This window comes from Lutra lutra, chromosome 8, assembly GCF_902655055.1.
Source record: "Lutra lutra chromosome 8, mLutLut1.2, whole genome shotgun sequence".
Taxonomy (NCBI): domain Eukaryota; kingdom Metazoa; phylum Chordata; class Mammalia; order Carnivora; family Mustelidae; genus Lutra; species Lutra lutra.
In genome coordinates this window covers 91811264-91836702 of record NC_062285.1, presented here as the reverse complement: position 1 = coordinate 91836702, position 25439 = coordinate 91811264, and the positions used below count along the sequence as shown (strand labels likewise).

The 25439-nt window shown below is 41.4% G+C and overlaps 1 protein-coding gene across 1 annotated transcript in view; it reads left to right on the top strand.

Moving 5' to 3' along the window:
• The first annotated feature begins 15299 nt into the window (after positions 1-15299).
• The window catches only part of A2ML1 (alpha-2-macroglobulin like 1), a 33327-nt gene continuing 23187 nt past the window's right edge, over positions 15300-25439 (top strand). The window contains exons 1-9 of the mRNA XM_047743299.1: positions 15300-15438; positions 15915-15999; positions 16698-16824; positions 17598-17712; positions 18047-18156; positions 21376-21597; positions 23927-23987; positions 24454-24599; positions 25107-25256. Of these exons, the coding sequence (XP_047599255.1) occupies positions 15393-15438; positions 15915-15999; positions 16698-16824; positions 17598-17712; positions 18047-18156; positions 21376-21597; positions 23927-23987; positions 24454-24599; positions 25107-25256 (1062 nt within the window). The 5' untranslated portion in view covers positions 15300-15392. The remainder of the gene's footprint in view (positions 15439-15914; positions 16000-16697; positions 16825-17597; positions 17713-18046; positions 18157-21375; positions 21598-23926; positions 23988-24453; positions 24600-25106; positions 25257-25439) is intronic.

Sequence of the window (25439 nt, the reverse complement as noted above, 5' to 3'; positions counted from 1 at the left end):
AATGGCATTCAGTATACAGATTTTTTGCACCATTGTCTTTCTTCTGCAAGACTGGTGTGTTCTGGTTGCTACGGCAGCAAGTAGCTGTTTTAAATCTCCCTTTGCAGTGAAGTTAACATCCTAGAAATTCAAGCTAAATACATTTGATATAACTAAGCACCCTTTTCTAGCTCAGGCAATACTATTTTTTCATTCTGTAACTAATACATAACTAGATGTACAGATAGTCCCCATGGCTGGAACCATGCCTATACCCATTCTAGCTTCTCTTTTAGATCCACAGAATTGGAAAATGTTCAATAGGATCCCAAAGTTAACCAATCTTATCTGCTAGAATCAAAGGGCCAGAATAAAAGAAGATGAATGGCTGAAGAGAATTAGGTGCCTTTATTGGGTTTATAGAAAAGATGAGAGAAACAGACATGAGTAGTGGTGGGGCCTGAAGAAGTTACAAAGGGAAGAGGAGAAAAATTTCATCAGAAAATTCAAAATAGAAGAAAAAGGTGCCTAAGAGATTATGCAAAGCATGTTCCTCAGTATTTCTTTCCTCATTTTTCATTCCCTTTGTCTTGACATGTAAAAAATGCCTCATTCCTAAGATGTAACTCCTAATGAACTTTTTTTTTTTTTTTTTTTTTTTACAGAGAGAGAGATCACAAGTAGGTAGAGAGGCAGGCAGAGAGAGAGGGGGAAGCAGGCTCCCTGCAGAGAGCCCGATGTGGGGCTCAATCCCAGGACCCTGAGATCATGACCTGATTTGAAGGCAGCGGCTTAATCCACTGAGCCACCCAGGCGCCCCTTAACTGTTTTTTTTTTTTTTGCTTTCGGCAGTCTTTTATCTTTTAGAGTGATTAAAAATGGATTTGAATGTCTTTTGTATTTATTTTGTTTGATACCATTTCCAGAAATCTTCATTTATTTGTGCAGTTTCTGTCTGGCACCCTGAGAGGAGTTAGATAACTTTCTATAAATGATCAGATAGTAAGTAATGAGGCTTTGCATGCCAAATGGTCTCGTGTAATCCCTCAAGTCTACCAGGATAGTGCAAAAGCAAATGACTGTTACTGTGCTCCAATTAATAAAACTTTATTTACAAACCTGTGAGAGGCTGGATTTAACCTGCAGGCTATAGTTTGTCACCTTCTGTCATATCTGCCACCTTAAAAACTCCCTTTAATATTGCTTGTAGCACAGATCTGGCAATGCATTCTCTCAGCTTTGGCTTCTCTGAAAAAGTCTTTTTCCCCCCTTCATTATTGAAAGATATTTTTGTTGGCTACAGAATGCTGACTTTGGGTTTTTTTTTCCTTCATTATTTGGAAATAATCCAAAACCAATCCAATCCATTGTCTTCTGGTTAACATTGTTTCTCATGGGAAATTTGGTATACTTCTTACCTTTATTTTTCTATATATAATGTGTTCCCCGCCACCCCCCCCAAACCTGGCCATCTTCAAGACTTCCTCTTTATCTCTGATTTTCAGCAGTTTGAAAATAATGTGATTAGGTCTGTGCATGTATGTGTGTCTTAAGTAGGCTCTACACCCTGTGTGGAGCCCAATGTAGGACTTGAAATCATAACCTTAAGATCAAGACCTGAGCTGAGACAAAAGTCAGATGCTTAACCACCTGAGCCACACAGGCACTTCTAGGTGTGTTTTATTTTGGCATTTATCCTGCTTGGAATTCTCTATGATTCTTGGATCTGTTGTTTGATTGGAAACTTCTCACCTGTTGTCTCTTCAAACATTTCTTCTGCTTGTTCTTTCTCTCTTCTCTTTCTAGGATTCTGATGACATATATTTTAAACCATTTGATATGCTCCTGCAACTCCTGAATGTATTGTTCTATTTTTTTCCAGTTTTATTGAGAAACAATGGGCATACATCCCTGTATAAGTTTAAGGCATACAGCATGATGGTTTCATTTATGTATATTGTGAAATGATTACCCTAATAGGTTCAGCTAACATCCATTTTCTTAAAATAGATACAGTAAAAAGAGAAAGAAAAAAAAGAAGAAAAGAAAAACGAAAGAAAATTTCTCCTTGCCATAAGAAAGAACTCTTAGGATTTACTTTTTTAACAACTTTCCTATTTGGGGAACCTGGCTGGCTCATTTGATGAAGAATCTGACTGTTGATTTCAGGGTCATGAGTTGAAGCTCCCTATATTGGGCATGAATCCTTCTTAAAATAAAAATAAAATAAATAAAAAAAAAACTTTTCTATAAATCCTACAGCAGTGTTTGCTACAGTTATCATGATGTACATTTCATCTCTAGTATGTATTTATCATATAATTGGAAGTTTGTACCTTTTGACCACCAACCTTCAATTCCCCTTCCCCTCTATCTCTGGTAACCACAAGTCTAATATCTTTTTCTATGAGCTTTGTTTTGTTTTGTTTTGTTTTGTTTTAGAGACATATAGAGAGTATGCATGTGAGTGTGCAAATAGGGGACAGGGGTGAGAGGCAGAGGGAGAGGGAGAGAATTTTAAGCAGGCTCCATGCTCAGCATGGAGCCCAGTATGGGGCTTGATCTCCCAACCCTGAGATCATGACCTGAGCCAAAATCAAGAGTTGGGCACTTAACTGACTGAGCCACCCAGGCACCTATATTTTTTATTTTAGATTTCACATAAAAATAAACTCATAGAATATTTTTTTTTCTCTGTCTGACTTATTTTGCTTAGCATAATGCCTTCAAACTCCATCCACGTTGTAAATGGTAAGATTTCTTCATTTTTTATGGCTAAATAATATTCCTGTGTGTATGTGTCAATATATATACACATATATATCACAACTTCTTTATCATTTCATCCATCAGTGGATACTTAGGTTGTTTCCATGTATTGGCTATTGCAAATAATGTTGCTGTGAACATGGGGGTGCAGATATCTTTTCAAGTTAATGTTTTCATTTCCTTTGAATATAGTCTCTAAAGTGGGATTGTGAGATTATATGATAGTTCTATTTTTAAGTTTTTGAGGATCCTCCATACTGTTTACCACGGTGGCTGTACCAATTCATAAATCCATCAACAGTTCACAAGAGTCCCCTTTTCTCCACATACAAGCTGACATTTGTTACCTCTTGTCTTTTTGATGAGGTTAAATTTTTTTCTACCTTTTTTTCCTCTGTGCTTCAGTTTTTTCCTCTGTACTTCCAACTGAAGTCTATTGACTTATTTATAAGGTAAATATTGGTTAATTATTTTCTCAGCTGTGACAAGTTTACTTAAGAGCCTGAGGAAGGAGTTGCTCATCTCTGATACCTTATTTTTTTTTTAAATTTTCAGCATTTCTAATTGACTTTATCACCTCCATCTTTCTGCTGAAATTTCCCATCAGTTTATGGATATTGTCCACCTTTTTTATTATAGTCCTTAAGGGCTACAATATATAATATTACTTCTACTTCTATTACTTCTAGCCATTTAATTTTTTGTTTTTCTTTTCTTTTTTTTTTTTTTATAGATTTTATTTATTTATTTGACAGAGAGAGATCACAAGCAGGCAGAGAGGCAGGCAGAGAGACAGGAGGAAGCAGGCTCCCTGCTGAGCAGAGAGCCCGATGCGGGGCTCGATCCCAGGACTCCGAGATCATGACCTGAGCCGAAGGCAGCGGCTTAACCCACTGAGCCACCCAGGCGCCCCTGTTTTTATTTTCTTAAAAGATTTTATCTTAAAGTATTTTCTACACAACATGGGGCTCAAACTTACAGTCCAGAGATCAAGAGTTACAGGCTCTACTGACTGGGCCAGCCAGGAGCCCCTCTTCTAGTCATTTTAAAGTCCCATTCGGATAGATCTCACACCAATATCATCTATGAGTCTGACTCTGTCGGTTGCTTTGTATCTTCACAGGGCGTTGTCACCATTGTTGTCTTTGTTGTCATCATCATCATCTTTTTGTAAGTCATATAATTTTTTTCTTTTTAAGTAAGCTCTACACCCACCATGGGGCTTAAACTCACAACCCTGAGATCAGGAGTTGCATGCTCATGCTCTAATAACTGAGCCAACCAGGCACCCCATCACATAATTTTTGGTTGAATGACAAACATCTTGTCCAAAACAGGGAAGATTAGGTAAATAGCCTTTATATCTAGAAAGGGACACATCTCTTCTCAGGCAGTTTAGCATAGTAGATGGAGTCATTCTGGTTAAAAGATGAGGTGGATTTAGGAATTGCTCTTTCAGTGTACCATAAGCTTAAAATTCCTCTTATGATGCCTTGTACTCGGGGTCGGGTCTGGAATGCTGGAGGTTTTTCTCAATGTTTGTTTTCCACTTTCAGCTCTCAGTTCCCTATACACATTATAGGCACCACAGAGGTGGTCTCTCTCCATATTTTTGCCCCTCTGCCAGTGGTGGACTGCTGCTATTTGTTATGTTTTTGGCTGGAGTGCTGGTGAGAGGGTGCGGTAGTTCTCTCTTGTCCTTTTCATCTTCAGTCATAGGTAGTCTATATGCCTGTGCCTTGGAGGATGAGAGTTTCTTAGAATTCCTGCCTCTACTCCTAATCAAACTTTGCTTTGTGTGTATGGCACGTCTTGTGTAGGAGTTTCCCACCCTTCCTTCAGTCTTAGGAAACCTCTGAAAGTATGAGTATAGAATTCTTTGCTGAGGTCTGTTTCTTTTCCCTCCCTCTGAGGTTGGGTTTCTTTGTTTTGTTTTGTTTTTGTTTTTGTGTTTTCCTCTTCTTTTACTCTGTCCTTTCCCTGGCAACAGTGGGTCTTTACCTGTGCAACAATTGGGGCAACAGTATTTACCACTTCCCTCTAGAGTCTTAAGCCTTCTGAAGAGTTTGGGCAGCTCGGGCCTTTCCTGTGGGATAGATAATACTGTCCTCTATGTCTATACTACTATGGGAGGCTCTTTTCAGTCTCATTCTGTATCCAGTCTTTCATATGAGCCCTTGGTAAAGGTCATGGAAGAGAACCTGTAAATAAGTACAAGCTTCCCTTGTGGCACACGGAGATTCTTTGTTGTTATTCTAGACCACACTAGACCTTTAGTGATTCATTAAAATCTTAGCTGTGTCCTTAGTTGCTTCTGTGATGGCCCAAGTACCTCCCATGTTCCAGCACAGAGGAGACAACTCAACACTCAAGTCTCTTCTCGGAAGGAACTGGGCCTCCTTGGATTTTAGGCTACTTAGTTAACTGGCAATCTCTGCTCAGCTCTTACATTCAACTTTCTGGTTCAAAAAAAGTTATGATTTAGCTTTTTTCAGTATCAGGGAGGGGAATATGCTCTTCCAGCTTTTTTTTTTTTAATGTCCTAAATGGAAGTGGAACTTCCTACCTATTGTTTTGTATCATATTCCCTCTTCTCCACCCTGCCATCCAATTAGTGTTGCAAACAATTCCCCTTGTCATGAAAATATTGTTTTTAATGGCTGTGTATTGTTGCTTTATATTAATATAGCAATTTTTTCAATCAAATTTATATTATTGGGCATTGTATAGACTTAACACTTGATTTTCCCAGCATCTTTACTCCAGTGCACTTTCTATAGTAATGGACTCCTTTCTTTAGAAAACCTCCTCCTGCGTGTGTTATTTTGGGATTGCCAGTCACGGTACTTCATCGTGCTGGCCTCTGTGTGGTAAGAATGACCCAGGTCCACCTGTTGTAGTATCTTGGTTACAGTGATTAATTCAGAGCTGAGCATATGAGACTGGAGGAACAAAATCCATTTTCAGAAATTTCTCTGAGTTAGATGAAAAACTTCTGTATCTTGGGATCATAGGGCTGGAAGGATTCCCAGCTCCCTCTTCTCCACTACTTGAAGGAAATCCTGTGTACAGTGGGACTGAGAGATTGGGAGAAATGGGTCCTGACAGCATCAGTGCCTAATTTCAGGCCATAACATTTCCAGTTTCTCTGGTTCCTTCGGTTCTTCATGTCTGATCCACCCATTACCAAAAAATTCTTTTTTGTTTAAGTTGGTTTGATTTGGGTTGTTCATTACTCCAGAAAGTATCCTCACTAATTTATACCCTAGGTAGCATTCAAACCTCGCCAATATAAAGAATACAGTGAAGAAGCTTACAGTTGATACATCTTTTGCAAACATGCATGCTCTCTTTGCTCATTAAGAAACATTTCCAATGGGGCGCCTGGGTGGCTCAGCAAGTTAAGCCTCTGCCTTTGGCTCAGGTCATGATATCAGGGTCCTGGGACTGAGTCCTGCATCGGTCTCTCTGTTCATCAGAGAGCCTGCTTCCCAACCCCCCAGCTCTCTCTCTGCCTGTCTCTCTGCCTACTTGTGATCTCTCTGTCAAATAAATAAATAAAATCTTAAAAAAAAAGGAAACATTTCCAAAATAAGAATTGCTGGGTCATAGAAATGTGAAAGTGTTTCGATGTGTGCGAAATTGCCTTCAGAAAGGTTGTCCATTTATACTTTTATAAGGAGTGTATATGTCCCTATTTCCACATAGTCACGGGAATACTGAGTGGTATTAATTTTTTAAATTCCCAAACAGATGGAGATATACTGCTTTTCTCTTGACACTATTCCTCTACCTGTGTTCCCAAGTATGTCTTCATAGAATAACAAGAGAACAAAGATCAAACGTGGATGGAAATTTGGAATGAAACCAGAAAAAAAGGGAGAAGTCCAAAATTTGTTCTGAGAGCATTACCACTGTGAATACTCAGCCCTGGGTTTTCCCCAGAATAGGTATTAAGGACTGGCTGAGCCAGTATGAATGTTTCAGGGAGAAATAAATTTGAGGGAGTGAATGGAAGTCCTACCCAGGGTTACCACCTTAGCCTGAGGGCTCCAATAGGTGCTTGGCTGGTGCATTAATCAAAAGCTCCACACCCTGTGGGGTTAATATATATATTGTAGCAGGGACCCAGACTTCTGGTTCCTGCTATTGAGGAATCTCACCGACAAGGATGTGGGCTCAACTCCTTCTAGGAATATTGACCCTAACACCAGCCATTGCAGAAAAATATCTCCCGTAAGTGCTTGGTGTCAGTGTTGATTTGGGGCAGGTGGCTTCTTTGCTTTTCTCAAATGTAAATATGGGAGAGAAGAGATAATCTCTGATTTATTTTAATTTCCTTCTCTTCTGTTCCTTCATTGGTTTCATTTCTCCTTTATCCAGAGAGAAAGGCAGAGGCACCAAAAGGAAGCTTTAAGAAAGATAATGTTAAAAAAAAAAAGATAACGTTTAAATATAGTAGACTCCTTATACCCTGTTCTCTGTAATAGAATTAATTTCCTTCCTGGTACCCTAGGTGTAGATTCTCAGTGATGGCCTCCTAATTGTGGTTGGTTTAAGGCTGTGCACTGCTTAAGGCTGAGCTATTTGTTACTCACCTGTTTGTCCATTATAGAAAATGAGGTTCACAAAGGCGGGGGATCAGTCTGTTAAATTTACTGCTGTATACTGAGTGCTTAGGAAAGGGCTTAATTTTTCACTGAGTGAATGAATCATTACGCCCTGAAATCCTTTTGCTTCCTTAATAGAAACTACCTGGTGACAGTACCAGCCCAGCTTAACTTTCCCTCTACCCAGAGAGTTTGTTTGGATCTGAGCCCTGGGTGCCATGATGTAAAATTCACTATTACTCTGGAGACCAAGGACAAGACCCAGAAGTTGCTAGAAGCCTCTGGATCGAAGAAGAGGCACTTACAGTGCATCTCCTTTCTGGTAAGCACAGATTCAACTCCAACTCTGCTCTCTTCCTTTCTTAGCTTCCTTTCTAGGCATTTAGGCAATCTAAACTGTAAGTATGATTTCTGTTATTTTACTTTTGCCACAGTCTTTAAACCTGTCTCCCCTAAGCCTAAACTGAACTCTTGGCCGTAACACATTCACAATTTCCTTGACCTTGGATTTCTTCTTTTTTAGTTTGGGACCTTAACCTCTGAACATGGTTTCTCTTCTTCCTGGCAACTTGTTTTATGACCCTACCCTTGCTACCCCCAGCTGTTTCCCCAATATCCTACTCTGCCACAAAGCTCCCTTCTCTTGTTCAGGTACCACCTCCTGCTGGTGGCACAGAGGAAGTGGCTACAATCTGGGTTTCAGCTACTGGAAATAATACCAGTTTTGAGGAGAAGAAAAAGGTTCTAATTCAGAGGCAGGGGAATGGCGTCTTTATACAAACTGACAAACCTATCTACAACCCAGGGCAGGAAGGTAAGAGGCACACAGACGGGATTCCACAAAAGACAGGACGAACTGCTGCCCATATTCAGAAAGAAGGGCTTTGTGGTTGGGTGAGAGGTCAATGGAACGAGGCAGGAGGGAGGAAGGTTTGCAGGGAGGAGGGGTCACAGGTGTTGAAGACAAGCTGTGTTACATCAGCAGGAGTAAGTGGGTGGAGTTGCTAGTATGTGTGTGTATCTGAAACAAAAGTACACATTTTTCCTGGGATGGAATTTGGCAACTTTAACTGGGCTTCTGCATTTTACAGCAAGCTGCTGGTATGAATAAGACAGCATCAAGAAACATTGTATAAGGACATTTTCAAGGGCTTTGGCTTGAGCCCCTGGTATTTGTACTTTGTCCCTTCTTTGGTAGAAGGGCATTACATTCTAATGTATCCAAGTTAGAGGCTGGGTGGGGCTTTGACCTCTCTCTCAGACTCAGTTTTTGTTTTTTTGTTTTGTTTTAAAGTAAAACCTGATGGAATTTTGCTGACTTAGAAGTGTGTGGGGGAAGTAGAAAGGGTGGAAAAAAGATTCATAGAGGGGAAAACCCCCTTTGCCAATGATGTCTGTTTTGTTCTAGTGCACTTCCGCATTGTCACCCTGAACAGCAGCTTTGTCCCAGTGAATGACAAGGTGAGAATTTAGTTGGGAAGAGGGAAAGGGAGAGGAGTAGGGCAGACTGAGAGAGAGTGGGCAAAAGGAGATTCTAAAAGTGCGATGAGGTGAAGTCATCTGAGATCCAGAATGTTTGTGCTAGTCTCAGATTACAAGTCTAAACCCTCCTTGTCCCATCTTCTAAAAACAGGCAGCGTGGATAGCTGAGAACATCAGTTAGATTAGCCTTCCTGAGAGATGCTCATATCCACTGTCATTTAAAGGGATTTTTTTAAAAAAGATCTATTTATTTATTTAACAGGCAGAGATCACAAGTAGGCAGAGAGGCAGGCGGGGGTGGGGGTGGAGGGAAGCAGACTCCCTGTCAAGCAGAGAGCCCTATCCGGGGCTCGATCCCAGGACCCCGGGATCATGACCTGAGCCCAAGGCAGAGGCTTTAACCCACTGAGTCACCCAGGCGCCCCTTAAAGGAATTTTTAAAGGGATGCCTGGATGGCTCAGTCTGTTAAGCATCTGCCTCCGGCTCAGGTCTTGATCCCAGGGTTCTGGGCTCAAGTCCTGCATCTGGGGCCTGGCTCAGCAGGGGAGTCTGCGTCTCCCTCTACCTGCTACTCCCCCTGTTTGTGTGCTAGAGCACACTCTCCTCTCTCTTTCTCTCTCAAATAAATAAATAAGTCCTTAAAAATAAAGAGAGTTTTGAAAACTTCCAGGCCTTCTCTCCAGGAATGACACCATGTGGCTTTGCAGTTCTGATATTAGAAATAATTCAGGAGGATGTTTAACAAAAAGAAAAAAATAAGAATATCCATCCCCACCATCCTTTTACTACAAGGCAAGGTGTATGATAAAGTAGGCAATTCTCTTAAGACTACATTATGGGGGCGCCTGGGTGGCTCAGTTGGTTGAGTGACTGCCTTCAGCTCTGGTCATGGTCCTGGAGTCCCAGGATCGAGTCCCACATCGGGCTCCAGCTCCATGGGGAGTCTGTTTCACCCTCTGACCTTCTCCCCTCTCATGCTCTCTCTCTCTCTCTCTCAAATAAATAAAAAAAATATTAAAAAAAAAAAAAAGACTACATTATGTGCCAGGGCACCTGGGTGGCTCAGTGGATTAAGCCTCTGCCTTTGGCTCAGGTCATGATCTCAGGGTCCTGGGATTGAGCCCCACATCGGTCTCTCTGCTCAGCAGAGAGCCTGCTTCCCAAGCCCCCAACTCTCTCTCTGCCTGTCTCTCTGCCTACTTGTGATCTCTCTGATCAGCTTATTGATCAGCAGCTTCCTTCACCACTACTTTCTTCCCCCATTTAGAATTATTTTCTATTGCTCCTTCCTATCACCTGCATCCTTTCTTCATCAATCCGGCTTAATATTGCCTACTTCTTTTTTTTTTTTTTTCCAAGATTTTATTTATTTATTTGACAGAGACAAAGCAAGAGAGGGAACACAAGCAGGGGGAATGGGAAAGGGAGAAGCAGTCTCCCCACTGAGCAGGGAACTCAATGTGGGATCCTATCCCAGGATCCTGGGATCATGAACCCAGCCCAAGACAGACGCTTAACCGACTCAGCCACCCAGGCGCCCCTAATATTGCCCACTTTTTTCTCAGCAGTCTGGTAATCCCAGTGCTGAGAGGAGGAAGTACTAGTGGAGAGCGTGGCCAAGTGTTAGTTTAGGCTCTACTGCCCCCTGAAGGTGGATCTCATTAGCTACCCTTGTTACTCTCCTCCTCCACGCAGGTTAGACCCCATTACTGAGAGGTGTTCTGATTTCCATCCTTATTCTCTATTTCTGTTGTAAATTACTCCTTCCTCTTCACAGCATTTCTTTACCCAGCCCCCGACTCCAAGATCCAATCTGAAACACTGAAAATTTGAAACTCCAATTTGAAATACTGAGATAAACTAAAGGAATTTTTCTAAGAAACTGAGGGACAAAGATTGTGAGGTTACAGAGGACAGTATTTTATCCTGAGGCAACTGAAGTATACTTGAGATTTATTGAGCCTCTCTGGTTTGGTTGCTACAACCATTTATTCAGAAATCTCAGCCTGCTTCTGGTTGGAAATGCTATTTTCCTAGCATTGTTGAACACTGGTTTTTTCAGAGCCTACTTCTGGGTAATTGGTGTCCTTCCTGCTTCTTGACTCTCTGTGTGAGAAAAGTACTTTGTCATCTGAGAGGTGTTCTTTTCTGTACTTTTTAGCAGTCCATAGTAGTCCCATTTTTGTCTCCTTATTGTCTGTGTAGTTGTGGTTTGTAAGAATCCTGTCTCCCTCTTTATCTTGAAGGGGAGCAGAATGTGCTACCCTAAAATGGGCTACTTTGCCATATGGATTATTTTGAGCTGAAGGCAATGATGAGCCAAAATGCTCAGGAAAAATTATTTTATTTCTCCCTTAACTGACTAAAAGAATTTATATAGTGGGGGAGGTGCCTGGGTGGCCCAGTCTGTTGCACGTCTGACTCTTGATTTTGGCTCAGGTCACATCTCAGGGTCTTGGAATCAAGTCCTGCCTTGGGCTCCATGCTCAGGGTGGAGTCTGCTTGAGATTCTTCCTCTCCCTCTCCCTCTGCCCTTCCCCCACTCTTGCTCTCTGTCTCTCTAAATAAATAAAATCTTTAAAAAAAAAAAAAAAAGAGAGATCTTAAATGGGGGCATGGCCCAGTTACCAGATATAACTTTTTTTACCTAAAAGATTCATCTGCATGGTAGGACAAACATTTGATTACCAACCATCTGCTCTTCTGATCTTCCTGTGAATTGCCCTATTTCCCGCTGAAGCCCCAGGCTCCTATCTCATTCCTTAGCTCAGAATGGCTTATATAAGTGAGTCTCAGTTGCCTGGCAGTCCATGAGTCTCACTGTCTTTGTGCAAATGTATGTAATTAAATTTTTTCTCCTATTACTCCATCTTTTGTCAATTTAATTATTAGACCAGCCAAAGAACCTAGAAGGGAAGAAGGGAAAATTTTCTGTTCCTATAATCCTTATCTCTCATTTTTTGGCTTTTCTGAAGAATTGCCATTATCCTGGATATCAAGGCTGATAGTTGTATTTAATGAATCTCTGTTTCTTCACTGGTTGACATCACGTGGTACTTGGTCTAAGAGTCAAAGGCAAGCACCATCTTGATTTCATTCCCTTTTCCTTCCAAGTGAGATCCAGTTCTTGTATGCTCTCTGAGGCCCCTGTATTTAAATTCCAGCTTTCAATCTCATTTAGTTTTTAAGTGTATATAATACTAATTGGAATGCCCAGAATTCAGTAAGTGTATAGTCTCTAATCAAGTCTTAATTATATTAACATTTTAGACATTTTCTCTCTCTCTCTTTTTTTTTAAGACTTATTAGAGAGAGAGAGAGAAAGAGAGCATGAGTAGCAGGGGCAAAAGGAGAAGGAGAGAGAATCTGAAGCAGACTCTGCAATGAGTGTGGAGCCTGATTCGAGACTCAGTCTCATGACTCTGAGATCCTGACCTGAGCCAAAACCAAGAGTCAGTGCCTAGCTGACTGTACCACCCCGGGCACCCCAAACATTTTAGATATTTTAATTACCAATTTCCTTGGCTATGATTTTGTACAATTCTAATTATTACAATTTCAAAAAACCCAAAAGATCTGGTACAATAACACAATAAAAAGATAATTTTCTCATAGATTATCTGGAGCAGTCATTTTGTTCTCAACTTTTTATTATAAGAATTTTCAAATATAGCATTCATTATGTTTCATTTTGCCATATTCATTTTAATTGATCTTTTTTCTGTTTTTTCTGAATCATTTAAAAATAAGTTGCAGGTATCATAACATGTTATTCCTGAACACTTTAGCATGTATCTTTTTAAAAGTAGATCCTAGGGGCACCTGGCTGGCTCAGTCAGTGGAGAGTGTGACTCTTGATCTTGAGGTTGTGAGTTTGAGCCACTGGTGGGTGTAGAGATTACTTAAAATTAAAATCTTTAAAAAAATAAAGAAAAGGTCCATCTTAAATAATCATGATATCATTATCAAACCTAAGAAAATTAACAATAATCATTTAATAGCCAGTCTTAAATCAGTTTTTTTCAAATGAGTTTGAGGGTTTTTTTGAACTAAGATCTGATCAAAGTCTTTTAAATTTATGTCTTTTAAATTTCTCTTAACTTAAAATAATCTTAATTTTTCATTATTGACTTTTTTTTTTTTAAAGAGAGAGAGAGAGAGAGAAAGTGATCAAGCTAAATGACTTGTAGAATGTCATCATTCCAGAATATTGACTTTTAAGGAAGCCTAGTTGTCTTACAGAGTATTCAACATTCTTGATTTGTCTAATAATTTCTTTACTGTGTAATCTAACCTGTTTCCCCATCTTCTGGAAGTTGTTCTGAGGTCTTAGTTAGATTTAAGCTAAACATTTTTGGCAAAAATATTTACTAGACAATGCTATGAACCTCCAGTATACTCTAAAGGATACACATAATGTCAGGTTGTCCCATTATTAGTGAAAATGAATTTGATTACTTGCTTAAGGTAAATAATTTCTCTCTAATTTCTCTAGTGTAAAGGTATGTCTTCTCTTCAAATTTTTAAATCTATTTTAATTTTAAATTTTTTATTTTTTTTCAATATTTGAGAAAGAGAGAGAGAGAGAGCGAGCGCATGACCTGGAGGGAGGGGCAGAGCAAGAGGAAGAAGCAGACTCCCTGCCAAGCAGGGAGCTGGATGTGGAGCTCAATGTGGGGCTCAATCCGAGGACCCTGAGATCATGACCTGAGCCAAAGGCAGACACTTAACCTACTGAGCCATGCAGGTGCCCCTAATTTTTTTATTTATTTAATGTAAGTTCCATGCCCATTTTGGGGCTTAGACACAACCTTGAGATCAAGAATCATAAGCTCTACTGACTGAGCCAGCCAGGTACCCCTGTCTTCTTCTTGTTTTCTAATTAGTAAATAATTTTGGTGACACTTTAGCACTTAGCCCAATAACCTGTTCACCACTAACCTTTTGGTTTTAGCATCCATTTTCTGGAAGTCTTTTGATGGAACTCTTTAAAAATTTTTAAAAAATATTTTAATAATATTTTATTTATTTATTTGACAGAGAGAGAGAGAGAGAGACAGAGAGCAAAAGCGGTGGGGGGGGGGGGCAGCAGTTGGAGAGGGAGGGAGAAGCAGGCTCCCTGATTAGCCGGGAGCCTGATACCTGGGGCTTGATCCCCAGGACCCTCGGATCGTGACCTGAGCCAAATGCAGATGCTTAACCAACTGAGCCACCCAAGCACACCCATGGAACTCTTTTAAACAAAATATTTTTTAGAAGTGATGATGTTGCCAGTGGCATTCGGACAGCAGAGGAGGAGTCAAGGAGATATTTAGCTCCCAAGAAGAGGTTTAAACATCCGGGAGCCTCCAGATGCTAAGACTTTGTTTTCAGGCATGTTGTGGTAGAGCTCAGTCCCAGAGCCCTAAGGGACGCTGAAGGGTCTGAAGCTTCATTTCTTCAAATGTTCTGGGGACTGTCAATCCCTCTGAGGAAATCTCTTCTCTCTCCTCCCCTAGCCAGTAAGCTTTTGCTCCATCGTTACCCTGACGAGGGCACAAAAGAGCCATTTAGAAAGGAAGAAGAGGGCAACAGAGAAAGAGAGAGGCCCTTGTGAACTTTCTGCTTTCAGCACATCCTTATTGCTTATCCTGCTTTAACCCACATTATCTGATTTTCCTTTTCAGTACTCCCTGGTGGAGCTGCAGGTAAGTCGAAGTTTCCTTTTCTTTTCTGTCAGCTGTGGAAAGGGGAAATAAATTTAGTGCTAAGCTTTAAAGCCAGAAACAACTCTGAGATCATGGCCCCGAGCCTGAGACTCTGCCCCAGTACTGAGCACCCAGAGCTCCACCCCAGCAGAACCTGTTCTCCTGCCTGTGCCCCCTGCCCCCTTGGTCCTGAACCTCTGTAGAGAAGGACACCACTCTGCTGTGACTAGCCCTCCCACTCTGATTCCTGTGACTTTTCTGGGCCAGCCCTGGTTCGGTACTCCTCTTATTCTAATCGCTATCGTCATAGATACTCAGCAGTTGAGTAGGACACGGATACTGTGGGAAGTGCTAAGCAGGAAAGGGTCTAGAAGGGTGACTGCCCACAGCAACCCCTCCATGGTTCTGTTAGATTATCTTTCGGGTATCTTGTGCTAAATTCCTTCAGCATTGCCCCTAAATAGTTCCCAAGAATAAGCACTTTGTAAAGGACGTCCCAAAGCCCACTTTCTGAAACTGGCCGTAACACATTTGAGAACTCAGTCTGATTATTTGAATCCACAAGGATGCTTTTCATCCCAAATGGGGTCAGACCCATAGGAAAATTAATTTTGCTTAGTAATAAAAAAAATCATCGTTGAAACGGGGAGCTGTTCTTCCTGGTCATGAGACACTTTGTGTCTTTACCTGCTTTTTTCAGGGCTGAGTGAGAAACAGGCAACGTCATGAGTTTCTTTCTAACAAACACAGGATCCAAATAGCAACAGGATCGCACAGTGGCTGGAAGTGGCGCCTGAGCAAGGCATTGTAGACCTCTCCTTCCTGCTGGCACCAGAGGCAACGCTGGGAACCTATACAGTAGCAATGGCTGGGGGCACGGCCTTTGGCACCTTCAGCGTGGAAGAACATGGTAGGTGGGAGAATTAGCAGGTCAAAGGGTTGGACACAATCTTGTCCCCAAATCAGCAAAGGTAAAGTAAAATCTACTATGGGGAGGGATTTTAAAAAAAAATTTTTTTAAAGATTTTATTTATTTATTTGACAGACAGGGATCACAAGTGGGCAGAGAGGCAGGTTGGGAGAGAGAGGAAGGGAAGCAGGCTCCCCACTGAGCAGAGAGCCCGACGCGGGGCTCGATCCCAGGACCCTGAGATCATGACCCGAGCCAAAGGCAGAGGCTGTAACCCACTGAGCCACCTAGGCGCCCCTAAATTTATTTTTGAATCCAGGCTAAACCAGCTAATAACTTTGGGAGCATTTTGCTTTAATACTCCCCCCTTAATTTAATTAATTTAAGTATGACTATTTTTATACCCCTCTGTCTACTACCTGTATGGTCAAATCCTCTTTCTTTTCCTTTCCCACATCTATTTCCACTCTCTCCAGTGTTGCCTAAGTTTAAGGTGGATGTGGTGGAGCCCAGGCAATTATCAACAATGGAGGAGTCCTTCTTAGTGAAAATCTGTTGTAGGTAAGAGTAAAGCTCAGGATCTGGTGAAGAGTAAAACTGTATTGAGAAGCTGACAAAGGGAGTGTTATGGGAAGAGTTGTTGTGGAGGCATGGAGGCAGTGGTTAAAATGTAAGATATTTTATGTGGTCCCAAAGTCATGACTTAACCATTTCTTTCTTTTTCTTCCTTCTTTCTTTTTAAGATTTTATTATTTATTTGACAGAAAGAGAGCACACCATGTGCATAAGCAGGGGGAGTGGCAGGAGAGGGAGAGGGAGAAGCAGGCTCCCTGCAGAGCAGGGAGCCCAATGTGGGGCTTGTTCCCAGGGTGATGGGATCATGACCTGAGCTGAAGGCAGATGCTTAACCACCTGAGCCACCCAGGAACCCCTAAGAACACATTTTCTAATTGTGTCTCTGCTCTTACTTCCATTGCTGAGTCAGCATTATTGATTCAGTGTCTACCTTATGCAGAAAACAATATTGAGTCCCATGGAGAAATAGGAATAAGGAGAGAGAAAACACCATCTCTGTCCTTCAGATGGTACTTATTGTATAGTGCAATATCGTAAGACTATGAGTGAAGCAGAGAAGTGAACAGACTAGGGAAGGACTGTTAGTACTTTAGAAGTTGGAGTAGGGAAAAGAAGGGACAAGAGGAGGGTTGGATCTCAAGTGCACTCTCCCAACTCTGACTTCTCATGCTTTTCTGGGTTAGGTACACCTACGGAAAGCCCATACTGGGGACAGCACAGGTATCTGTGTGTCAAAAGGCATATACTTACCATTTTCCAGAGGCAGGATGGGAACAGCTACCTGACAAGTGCAGGAATCTTTCTGGACAGGTGAGTAAATGGGATGTAGAAAAGGAACCTTAGTCCTATGTCCTAATGAATAGCTAAACATCAATATTAAAAAGTGATAAAGGAATTTAAAAATCGAAACAGATGACATGAGAAAAAGAGAGAGGCTCTTAATTATAGAGAACAACTGAAGGTTGCTGGAGAGGAGGCAGGTGGGGCAGTGGGGTAACTGGGTGATGGACATTAAGGAGGGCACATGATGTAATGAGCACTGGGTGTCATATGTAAGTGATAAATCACAAAATTCTACTAATGAAACTAATATTACACTATATGTTAACTAACTGAAACTTAAATAAAAACTGAAAAAAGAAAAAAAATATTGAAAAGTGGTTAAAAAATAAAAAGCAGTAAAAAGCCCAAAGTAGAAATCATTTCATACAATTATTGCCCTAGTTCCAAAGAACAAAGCAGTCTTCTTTACTCTAAACAGATGAAGTCTTTTTTAGAATCTGCCTTAGAGTCAAGAAATTAACCTAAATCCTGGGAGGTACAGTTTTCCTGCAGTTGGTTCTCCCCCCCAACCCCTCCCACATCTTGGAACTTTAGAGTTGTTCATGATTGTGTGTTGCTGGTGTATATACTCTATGTTAGAGTATATACAGGGTATATATAGAGTATATATAGGGGAGTTTTTCTGTCTTGAAGACGGAGAAACCAAAGCATGGAGATAAGAATTTCTTCGATAGTGCGTTATGAAATGGGAGTAAAAGGTTATTCATCCTCTCTTTTTGGCCCCTTGATTGCCTCACTAGACAGACAAAACAGGATGCTTCTCTGCTTCTGTGGACATGTCCACTTTCAACCTCACCGGTTACATGTACAGCCACACCATCAATATTGTGGCTACTGTGGTGGAGGAAGGAACAGGTAAGTGGGATAGTCTTGGTTCATTAAGAAAAGAAAAAGGAGAAGGCCTGTTCCAGGGATAGACTTATTCAGAGGACTCAAGACCTACCCTCGCTAGTGTTTGTGAATGACTCTGTTCCTAGGTCATAGTCAAAGGGAAGTGCCAGATTCCAGTCTGTCTTCTGTTACCTGTTTTCCCGAAAGGTTGGGGAGGAAGAGTTTGTTTGGATCTTTGGCCAGAAATATGTTCAGCTTCATACTTCTAGTAGCACTGTCCTTTCAGGGATTTTATGTTAAACATGAAGATGAGGATATCAGGTATTTCAATTGTCATATATCTGGTTTCCCTCTGCAGGAGTAGAAGCCAATACTACTCAGGATATCTACATTTCTTCACAAGTGGGATCAATAACCTTTGAAGACACCAAAGACTTTTATTACCCCAATTTCCCCTTCAGTGGGAAGGTATGTTGAAACTTGTCTCTACACAAAAAATGCTTAACCATCCACCATTGCCTTCTTCCTGTAGACATAATAATAGCTAATTTAGCATTGTTCTAAGTACTTTACAGGTATTTACTTATTTAATCTTTACAACTACCCAGTGAGGTAGAAACTATTATTGGCCCCATTTTACAGATGAGGGGACTGAGGCACAGCAAGGTTAAGGGATTTTCCAAAAGTTATACAGCTGGTAAGTGGTAACTAGGATCAAATTCAGGCAACCTGGATCCAGAGTATATACTCTTAATTCCTTATGCTGTGCTACCCTTAATCTCACATGAGATGCACTTTGAATTTTTTTTTTTTTTGCACTTTGAATATTAATGTGACTTTATTGCCTTTGCCAATGCCAGGGGCTCCTAATGTACAAATCTTTGAATTTTAGACCTGCAAGGTGTCTAGAGAAATCATCTAGTGTGGCTCCTCCCCTAAGCAAGATTAATGTTTAACTCTCCTTAACAGAGAGCCATTGATAGCTCTTTAAGTAGTTTCTTCAGAGATTTAAAAAATTTCCTTTGTTGGTGTCTTCTTTCTTTCTTAAAAAAATAAAACAAAGCAAAACAAAAAACCAAAACCAAAAAACCCCATTTATTTATTTACATAATCTCTATACCCAACATGGGGCTTGAACGCTTTACCTCCAGATCAAGAGGTACATGCTCTCCCAACTGAGCCAGTCAGGCTTCCCTCCTGTCTTCTTTCTGATACTTAACAATCTATCTTTTTTTTTAAGTTCCAAATAACTTTTCCACACAATAACCTTGTATATTTTTAGATCCATTTAGGCCCATCCTTAGTCATCTTTTCTCTAGACCAAGAACAATCCAGATCTTCTTAGAGCCTAAGGATTATACAATTTGGGAGTGGAAGGGGACTCTGTTTTAAAAAAATTAAAGCAATATAATGTACAGAGAGCCTTGGAAGGGGCTTGTGTAAATGAAGGGTCTTAAAGCTTCATTAGCTACATGGCAAGTCTACTTCTGCTCCAGGCTGAGCTCCTCCTGTGTGTTTCTCATTTCCTTATAGATGTTAGTTTCCAACGCTTGAATCACATTTACCTGTTTTCTGGACTCCCTCCTGAAATGTGTTCTTAGAGTTTCTTTTATCACCTCACTTTACCACATACTTGAACTTACTTCAAACCTAATTCTAACATCCCAATAAACTTCATCCCCCAGATAAGAGTTAGGGGCCATGATGGCTCCCTTCTCAAGAATCATTCAGTATATCTGGTGATTTATGGCACAAATGGAACCATCAACCAGACCCTAACTACAGACAATGATGGCCTTGCTCCCTTCAGGCTGGATACAGTTAATTGGAGTGGGGGAAATATTTCTCTGGAGGTAAGACTTCCCTGAGGGAAAACATCAAACTTTTCTTGTTTCTCTCCCCTCCTCCTTCTTCTGTAATTCCATCTCCATCATTTACTAGTCCTGCTTCCCACTTGACAAAAATTTTTGGGTTTTTTTAAAGATTTATTTGGAAGGGGGAATGGGCAGAGGGAGGGGGAGAGAGAACCCCAAGCAGACTCAGAGCATGGAGCGTGACATGGAGCTTAATCCTAGGACCCTGAGATCATGACCTGAGCCAAAACCAAGAGTAGCATGCCCAACCAACTGAGCTACCCAGGTGCCCCAAGGGTTTGTTTGTTTGTTTTTTTTTTTTTTTTTGTTTTGTTTTGTTTTGTTTTTTGGTTTTTCAATCTAATAAATGGCCCTTCAGATAAAATTTTTTTTTTTTAAGATTTTGTTTATTTATTTGATGGCGGGAGAGATCACAAGTAGGCAGAGAGAGAGAGAGAGAGAAAAGGAAGCAGGCTCCCTTCCGAGCCGAGAGCCCGATGCGGGACTCGATCCCAGGACCCTGAGATCATGACCTGAGCCGAAGGCAGAGGCTTAACCCACTGAGCCACCCAGGCACCCTAAAAATTGTTATTTCTACTAATTCATCTTACAACTTATCCCCATCTCTATTTTGATCCTGTATTTAAAATCAGAGTAGCAGGGCACCTGGGTGGCTCAGTGGGTTAAAGCCTCTGCCTTCGGTTCAGGTAATGGTCTTGGGGTCCTGGGGTCAAGCCCCGAGTTGGGCTCTCTGCTTGGCGGGGAGCCTGCTTCCCTTCCTCTCTCTCTGACTGCCTCTCTGCCTACTTGTGATCTCTGTCACATAAATAAATAGATAAATCTTTTTTAAAAATTTAAATAAAATCAGAGTAGGGAGGAAAAAATAGTTCAGAGTCATTTTCTTCCTCCTATCTCCCTCTTCTCACCTGCCCTGGGCCATTACTCATAAAAATGGCAAAGAAGAAAATTCTACATTTTGGATAACTTATAAGGAAAACTATTCATATCAGTAATCAACTGTGAAATAATGCTGCTCAACAAACAACTACAAAACTTTAGTGTTATAACAACAAGGCTTTATTGCTCATGCATCTGGGGTAGTCAGATATGCAGCTCTGCTGATCTTGGTGGACTTTCTTACATGTTTGGGGATGAAGGCCAGTGTCTCATGCTCCAGCAAGCTATCCCAGGGATATTCTGATGGCAACGATGAGATACAAGAGCAAAAGTGGACCCAAAAGGGTTTTTCCAAACTGGCATATGCTCACATCCCATTCCCAGCAAGTCACAGGGTAGGCCTGAAGTTAGACTAGAAGGGCAATGATTACATGGTAAAGGACATGAACATGGGGAGGGACGGATTGTGCCATTAATGCAATCATTGAGCTATACTACTTAAGAAAACACATACAATTTGTGTTGTGGCTAATTTAGTTCTTACACAGGCATCACTCAATCACCCTACTTAGAAATAATTATTTTTAATCTCATTATCCTTTATGCCTTGTTTTCTTATCCCTAGGATATATTCTTTAATTTCTATATAATCTTAGTCATGCTTATCTATATTCCCTGCCTCAGTCCCCGAAAGTTTATCATCCACAATTGCCCATTACTTGACAGCTGTAATTCAGCCCTTATTTCACTCCTCTGCCTACTGAAGTGCTGCTGTTGTGGATTTCTCAAACATCCTTGGCTGGACTTCTAGTAAAATATCTACATGCCGCTCTTAGGCAGTGAAGATTTGAGAGATCTGTGAAAACCATAACAAGTCCATGGGCTTGCTTGGGTCAGAGAATGTGTGAAGAGCCTTTTTCTTTCTCTCATTTCTTAGGGAAGATTCCAAATGGAAAATTCGGTGTATAATCCGGGACAGAAGCCTCATTACTACAGAAATGGCTATCTGCATGTGCAGCCCTTCTACAACCCAACTCGGAGTTGCATCCACTGGCTACGTGGAGTCTTGGTGTGTGGCCAGCCCCAGGAAGTGCTGGTGGATTACTACATCGATCCTGCGGATGCAAACCCTGATCAGGAAGTCATCTTCTCCTACTATGTGAGACAGGGCAATGAGGGCTGGTGAAAGTGCTCTGGGAAAGGAAAGGAAGTGATGAGAGTGAGCCAGAGAGAGGGGGTAGACTGTCTAGAGACCTAATGCAAGTCCCAGAGGTAATTTCAAAATGTTTAGAAGCCATATTTAAAAAATTAAAAGAATAGGTAAAACCAATTTTATTTCATTTTATTTATTTAAAAAGATGTTACTTATTTATGAGAGAAAGAGGGAGAGAGAAAGTTCATGCACCAGTCAGGGGAGGGGCAAAGGGAGAAGGAGAGGAAAAATCCCAAGCAGATTCCATTCTGAGTGTGGACTCTGACCTGGGACTCCATCCCAGGAGTCCAAGATTTTGACCCGAGTTGAAATCAAGAATCTCCCACTTTGGGACCCCTGGGTGGCTCAGTCAGTTAAGCATTTGCCTTCAGCTCGGGTCATGATCCCAGGGCCCTGGGATCAAGTCTTGCATCGGGCTCGCTGCTCAGTGGAAAGCCTGCTTCTCCCTCTGCCTCTCCCTCCTGCTTGTGCTCTCTCTGTCAAATAAATAAATAAAATCTTAAAAAAAAAAAAAGAATCCCCTGCTTAACTGTCAGAGCCAGCCATGTGCCCCTAGGTAAACCTAATTTTAAAAATATATTTTTGGGGCACCTGGGTGGCTCAGTGGGTTAAGCCTCTGCCTTCAGCTCAGGTCATGATTTCAGGGTTCTGGAATCGGGCCCTTTGCTCATCAGGGAGCCTGCTTCCCCCTCTCTCTCTGCCTGCCTCTCTGCCTACTTGTGATCTCTCTCTGTCAAATAAATAAATAAAACTTAAAAAAAAAATATATATATATATATATTTTTTTTGCGGGGGGACACCTGGCTGGCTCAGTTGAGGGGAATATGCAGCTCTTGGTCTCTAGGTCGTGAGTTTGAGCCTCACATTGGGTGTTGAGATCACTTAATAAGTAAATAAACTAAAAAAAAAATCTATTTAACCCAGTATATCCAACATATGATGATGTCAACATGAAATCCACATCAAAATTATTAATAGATATTTCACATTTTTTATTTCAGCTGATTATGTATTTTATAGTAGCCACATTTCAAAGGCTCCAGCAGTCCCTTGTGGCTAGTGGCTATTGTATTGCAGTGTAGGCATAAAGGATTGGGGGAGGAAATGAGGAAAAAAAAAAACGATTTTAAACAGGAAAATTGTGTGGGAGGATAAAATGAGGAATTAAGGATAAAACATTGCTGGTCGGGCCTGAATGGGAGCTGGGTGGGTGAGTGGGGAAGAGGATAAGGAGGGGATGGGACTCAGAATAAATTTCATACTGTGTTTCATTGGTTAAAATTTCAAAATAGATGATAAAAATTAAAATTAAACACGGATAGCAGCTTTGTTGTGTAAAACTGTAACTTGTAGCTTGAAAGAAATGTATAAATATAAGCAGCTTTAATGGTCACCTTGGTGACAGTGAGAAATTAGATTTGTATAAATCCTGGGTTTGATGCCCTAGAGTCTCCATTTTCTTACCATCCTCTCAAAGTTTCTGAGGGATTTTCTCCGCATTGATTCATTTCAGTGTCTTTGTCAAGCCGAAACAATCATCCTGGTGCAACAGAGTGAAGTCAGAGTGATGGCACTCGCCTGCCTTTAGGACAGGGGTGTGGTGAAACCCCAGAGAAGTAGCCAGCTGATCAGTGTAGAAGGGCTGAGTGTCAGCCAGGAGTCCCAGGAGCTGGCCACAGGGCCCTTGACAGCAGTCTGAGATGACAGCCCTGCTTAGAAAATTTCACTGAATTTGGTTTCAAGGGAATGAACAGGAAGGGAGACTCAGTTACAAAGGGGATTTCTCCTCCAAAGAGTCAAATGTCAGAAGGGCTCAAGTCAGTTTAAAGCACACTCATTTGCATTGAATTTTGGATTAAGTATAAAAAAAAAAAAAGGTCATGAAGATGAAGATGAATTTTAGGTAACTTTGTGCTATAAGGATCATAAGAGAATAAAACCTGGAGATTTTCAAGAATTGGTGATAGCTATCCATTGTGAAGAATGGTTTCTCTTCTGTTTGGCAGTGAGGTACTCATGATCTTTGTCTCCTTCCATGCACCCCTGTGGTTCTCAGGCAGAACCTCCTGGAGGAGGAATCAGCAGGGCTCTTGGCACTATCTGCCATTTGACCAACTGATGGACGCTGCATGAAGTATTGACCCAGGCTCTGGAGATATGAAAGGAGCCTCTCTTTATGGAGAGGTGCAGGGATGCTCTAGACTAGGGTCAAGGCTAAACTCTCATAACTTCCCTGCTGTTGATTTTTTTTGTTTTTGTTTTTGGTCTTTTTTAGTTAATAGGGAAAGGGCATTTGGAGATGGAGGGGCAGAGACACCTGAACTTTGAGAAGGAAGGTGAGTGTTCATGCTTCTGTTGAAAACCAAAGGATACTTTAAGCTTCCAGGAAATGCTGTTATACTAGAAGCAAAAGAAGAAGCAAATGAGAGTAGAACACTAACGATAACCATAGGAGAACAGGAAAATGGGATGTAACTTGCACCATGAGGCCAGCAGCAGGCCCAAGGAGAAGAGCAGACATGTGGTCGGAGGTTGTCAGTAGACGAGTGTGTGTTCTCATCCCTGTGTGTTCCCTCTTCTTCTTTTTTTTTTTTTTTTTAAAGATTTATTTATTTATTTATTTGACAGAGAGAAATCACAAGTAAGCAGAGAGGCAGGCAGAGAGAGAGGAGGAAGCAGGCTCCCTGCTGAGCAGAAAGCCCGATGCGGGGCTCGAACCCAGGACCTGGGATCATGACCTGAGCCGAAGGCAGCGGCTTAACCCACTGAGCCACCCAGGCGCCCCTCCCTCTTCTTTTTCAGGAACAAAAGGCTCTTTTTCCCTCTCACTGATCTTCACTTCCAGACTAGCCCCTGATCCTTCCCTGGTGATCTATGCCATTTTTCCCAGTGGAGGCATTATAGCTGACCAAATTCAGTTCTCAGTAGAGATGTGTTTTGACAATCAGGTAAAATGGCAGTTGAGAAAGGTGAAGAAAAGGCCTGGGCATAGAGAGAGATCGTGTATGTGCTGGGTTGGAGATCAGGCAGGGGCAGGGAAATAAGATTATATTGAAGTGGATATCATTGTTGTATTTATGTCTTCAGTATATTTTGTTGAAATCTATCTCCCACTTCTTTTTAAGAAGGTGTGCTAGGAAATTATATATTCTATATAGAAATTCTTTCTTTCTAGTTTTTGTTTCTTAAACTTTTTTTTCAACTTTTTTTGGGGGGATCTCTTAAACTTTCTATGTTTTTCTGTGCTATGCTGCTCACTTTTTCCAATTGTACCACAAGTCACAAGTTCTGAAAGGGCTAGACTTTACAAAAGAAAAAAAAACACATCAGTATAAAAGTGAAGGATTAGGCTTGAATACCAAAGTTGGGAGATATTGGCTGATGATCCAAATTACACTGCTTCCCCTTCTCTCCAGGCTGACCTGATCCCCAAGTTGCCCTTTTTCCTTCCACAGGTTTCCCTTGGCTTCTCACCTTCCCAGCAGCTTCCAGGAGCAGATTTGGAACTACAGCTACAGGCAGCTCCTGGGTCCCTGTGTGCAGTCCGGGCTGTGGATGAGAGTGTCTTACTGCTTAGGCCGGAGACAGAGCTGAGCAACAATTCTGTGAGTAGTCTGCCAATGGGGTGGAAAGAGGGACTTGGGCGCCTGGGTGGCTCAGTGGGTTGGGCCGCTGCCTTCGGCTCAGGTCATGATCTCAGGGTCCTGGGATCGAGTCCTGCGTCGGGCTCTCTGCTCAGCGGGGAGCCTGCTTCCCTCTCTCTCTCTCTCTCTCTCTGCCTGCCTCTC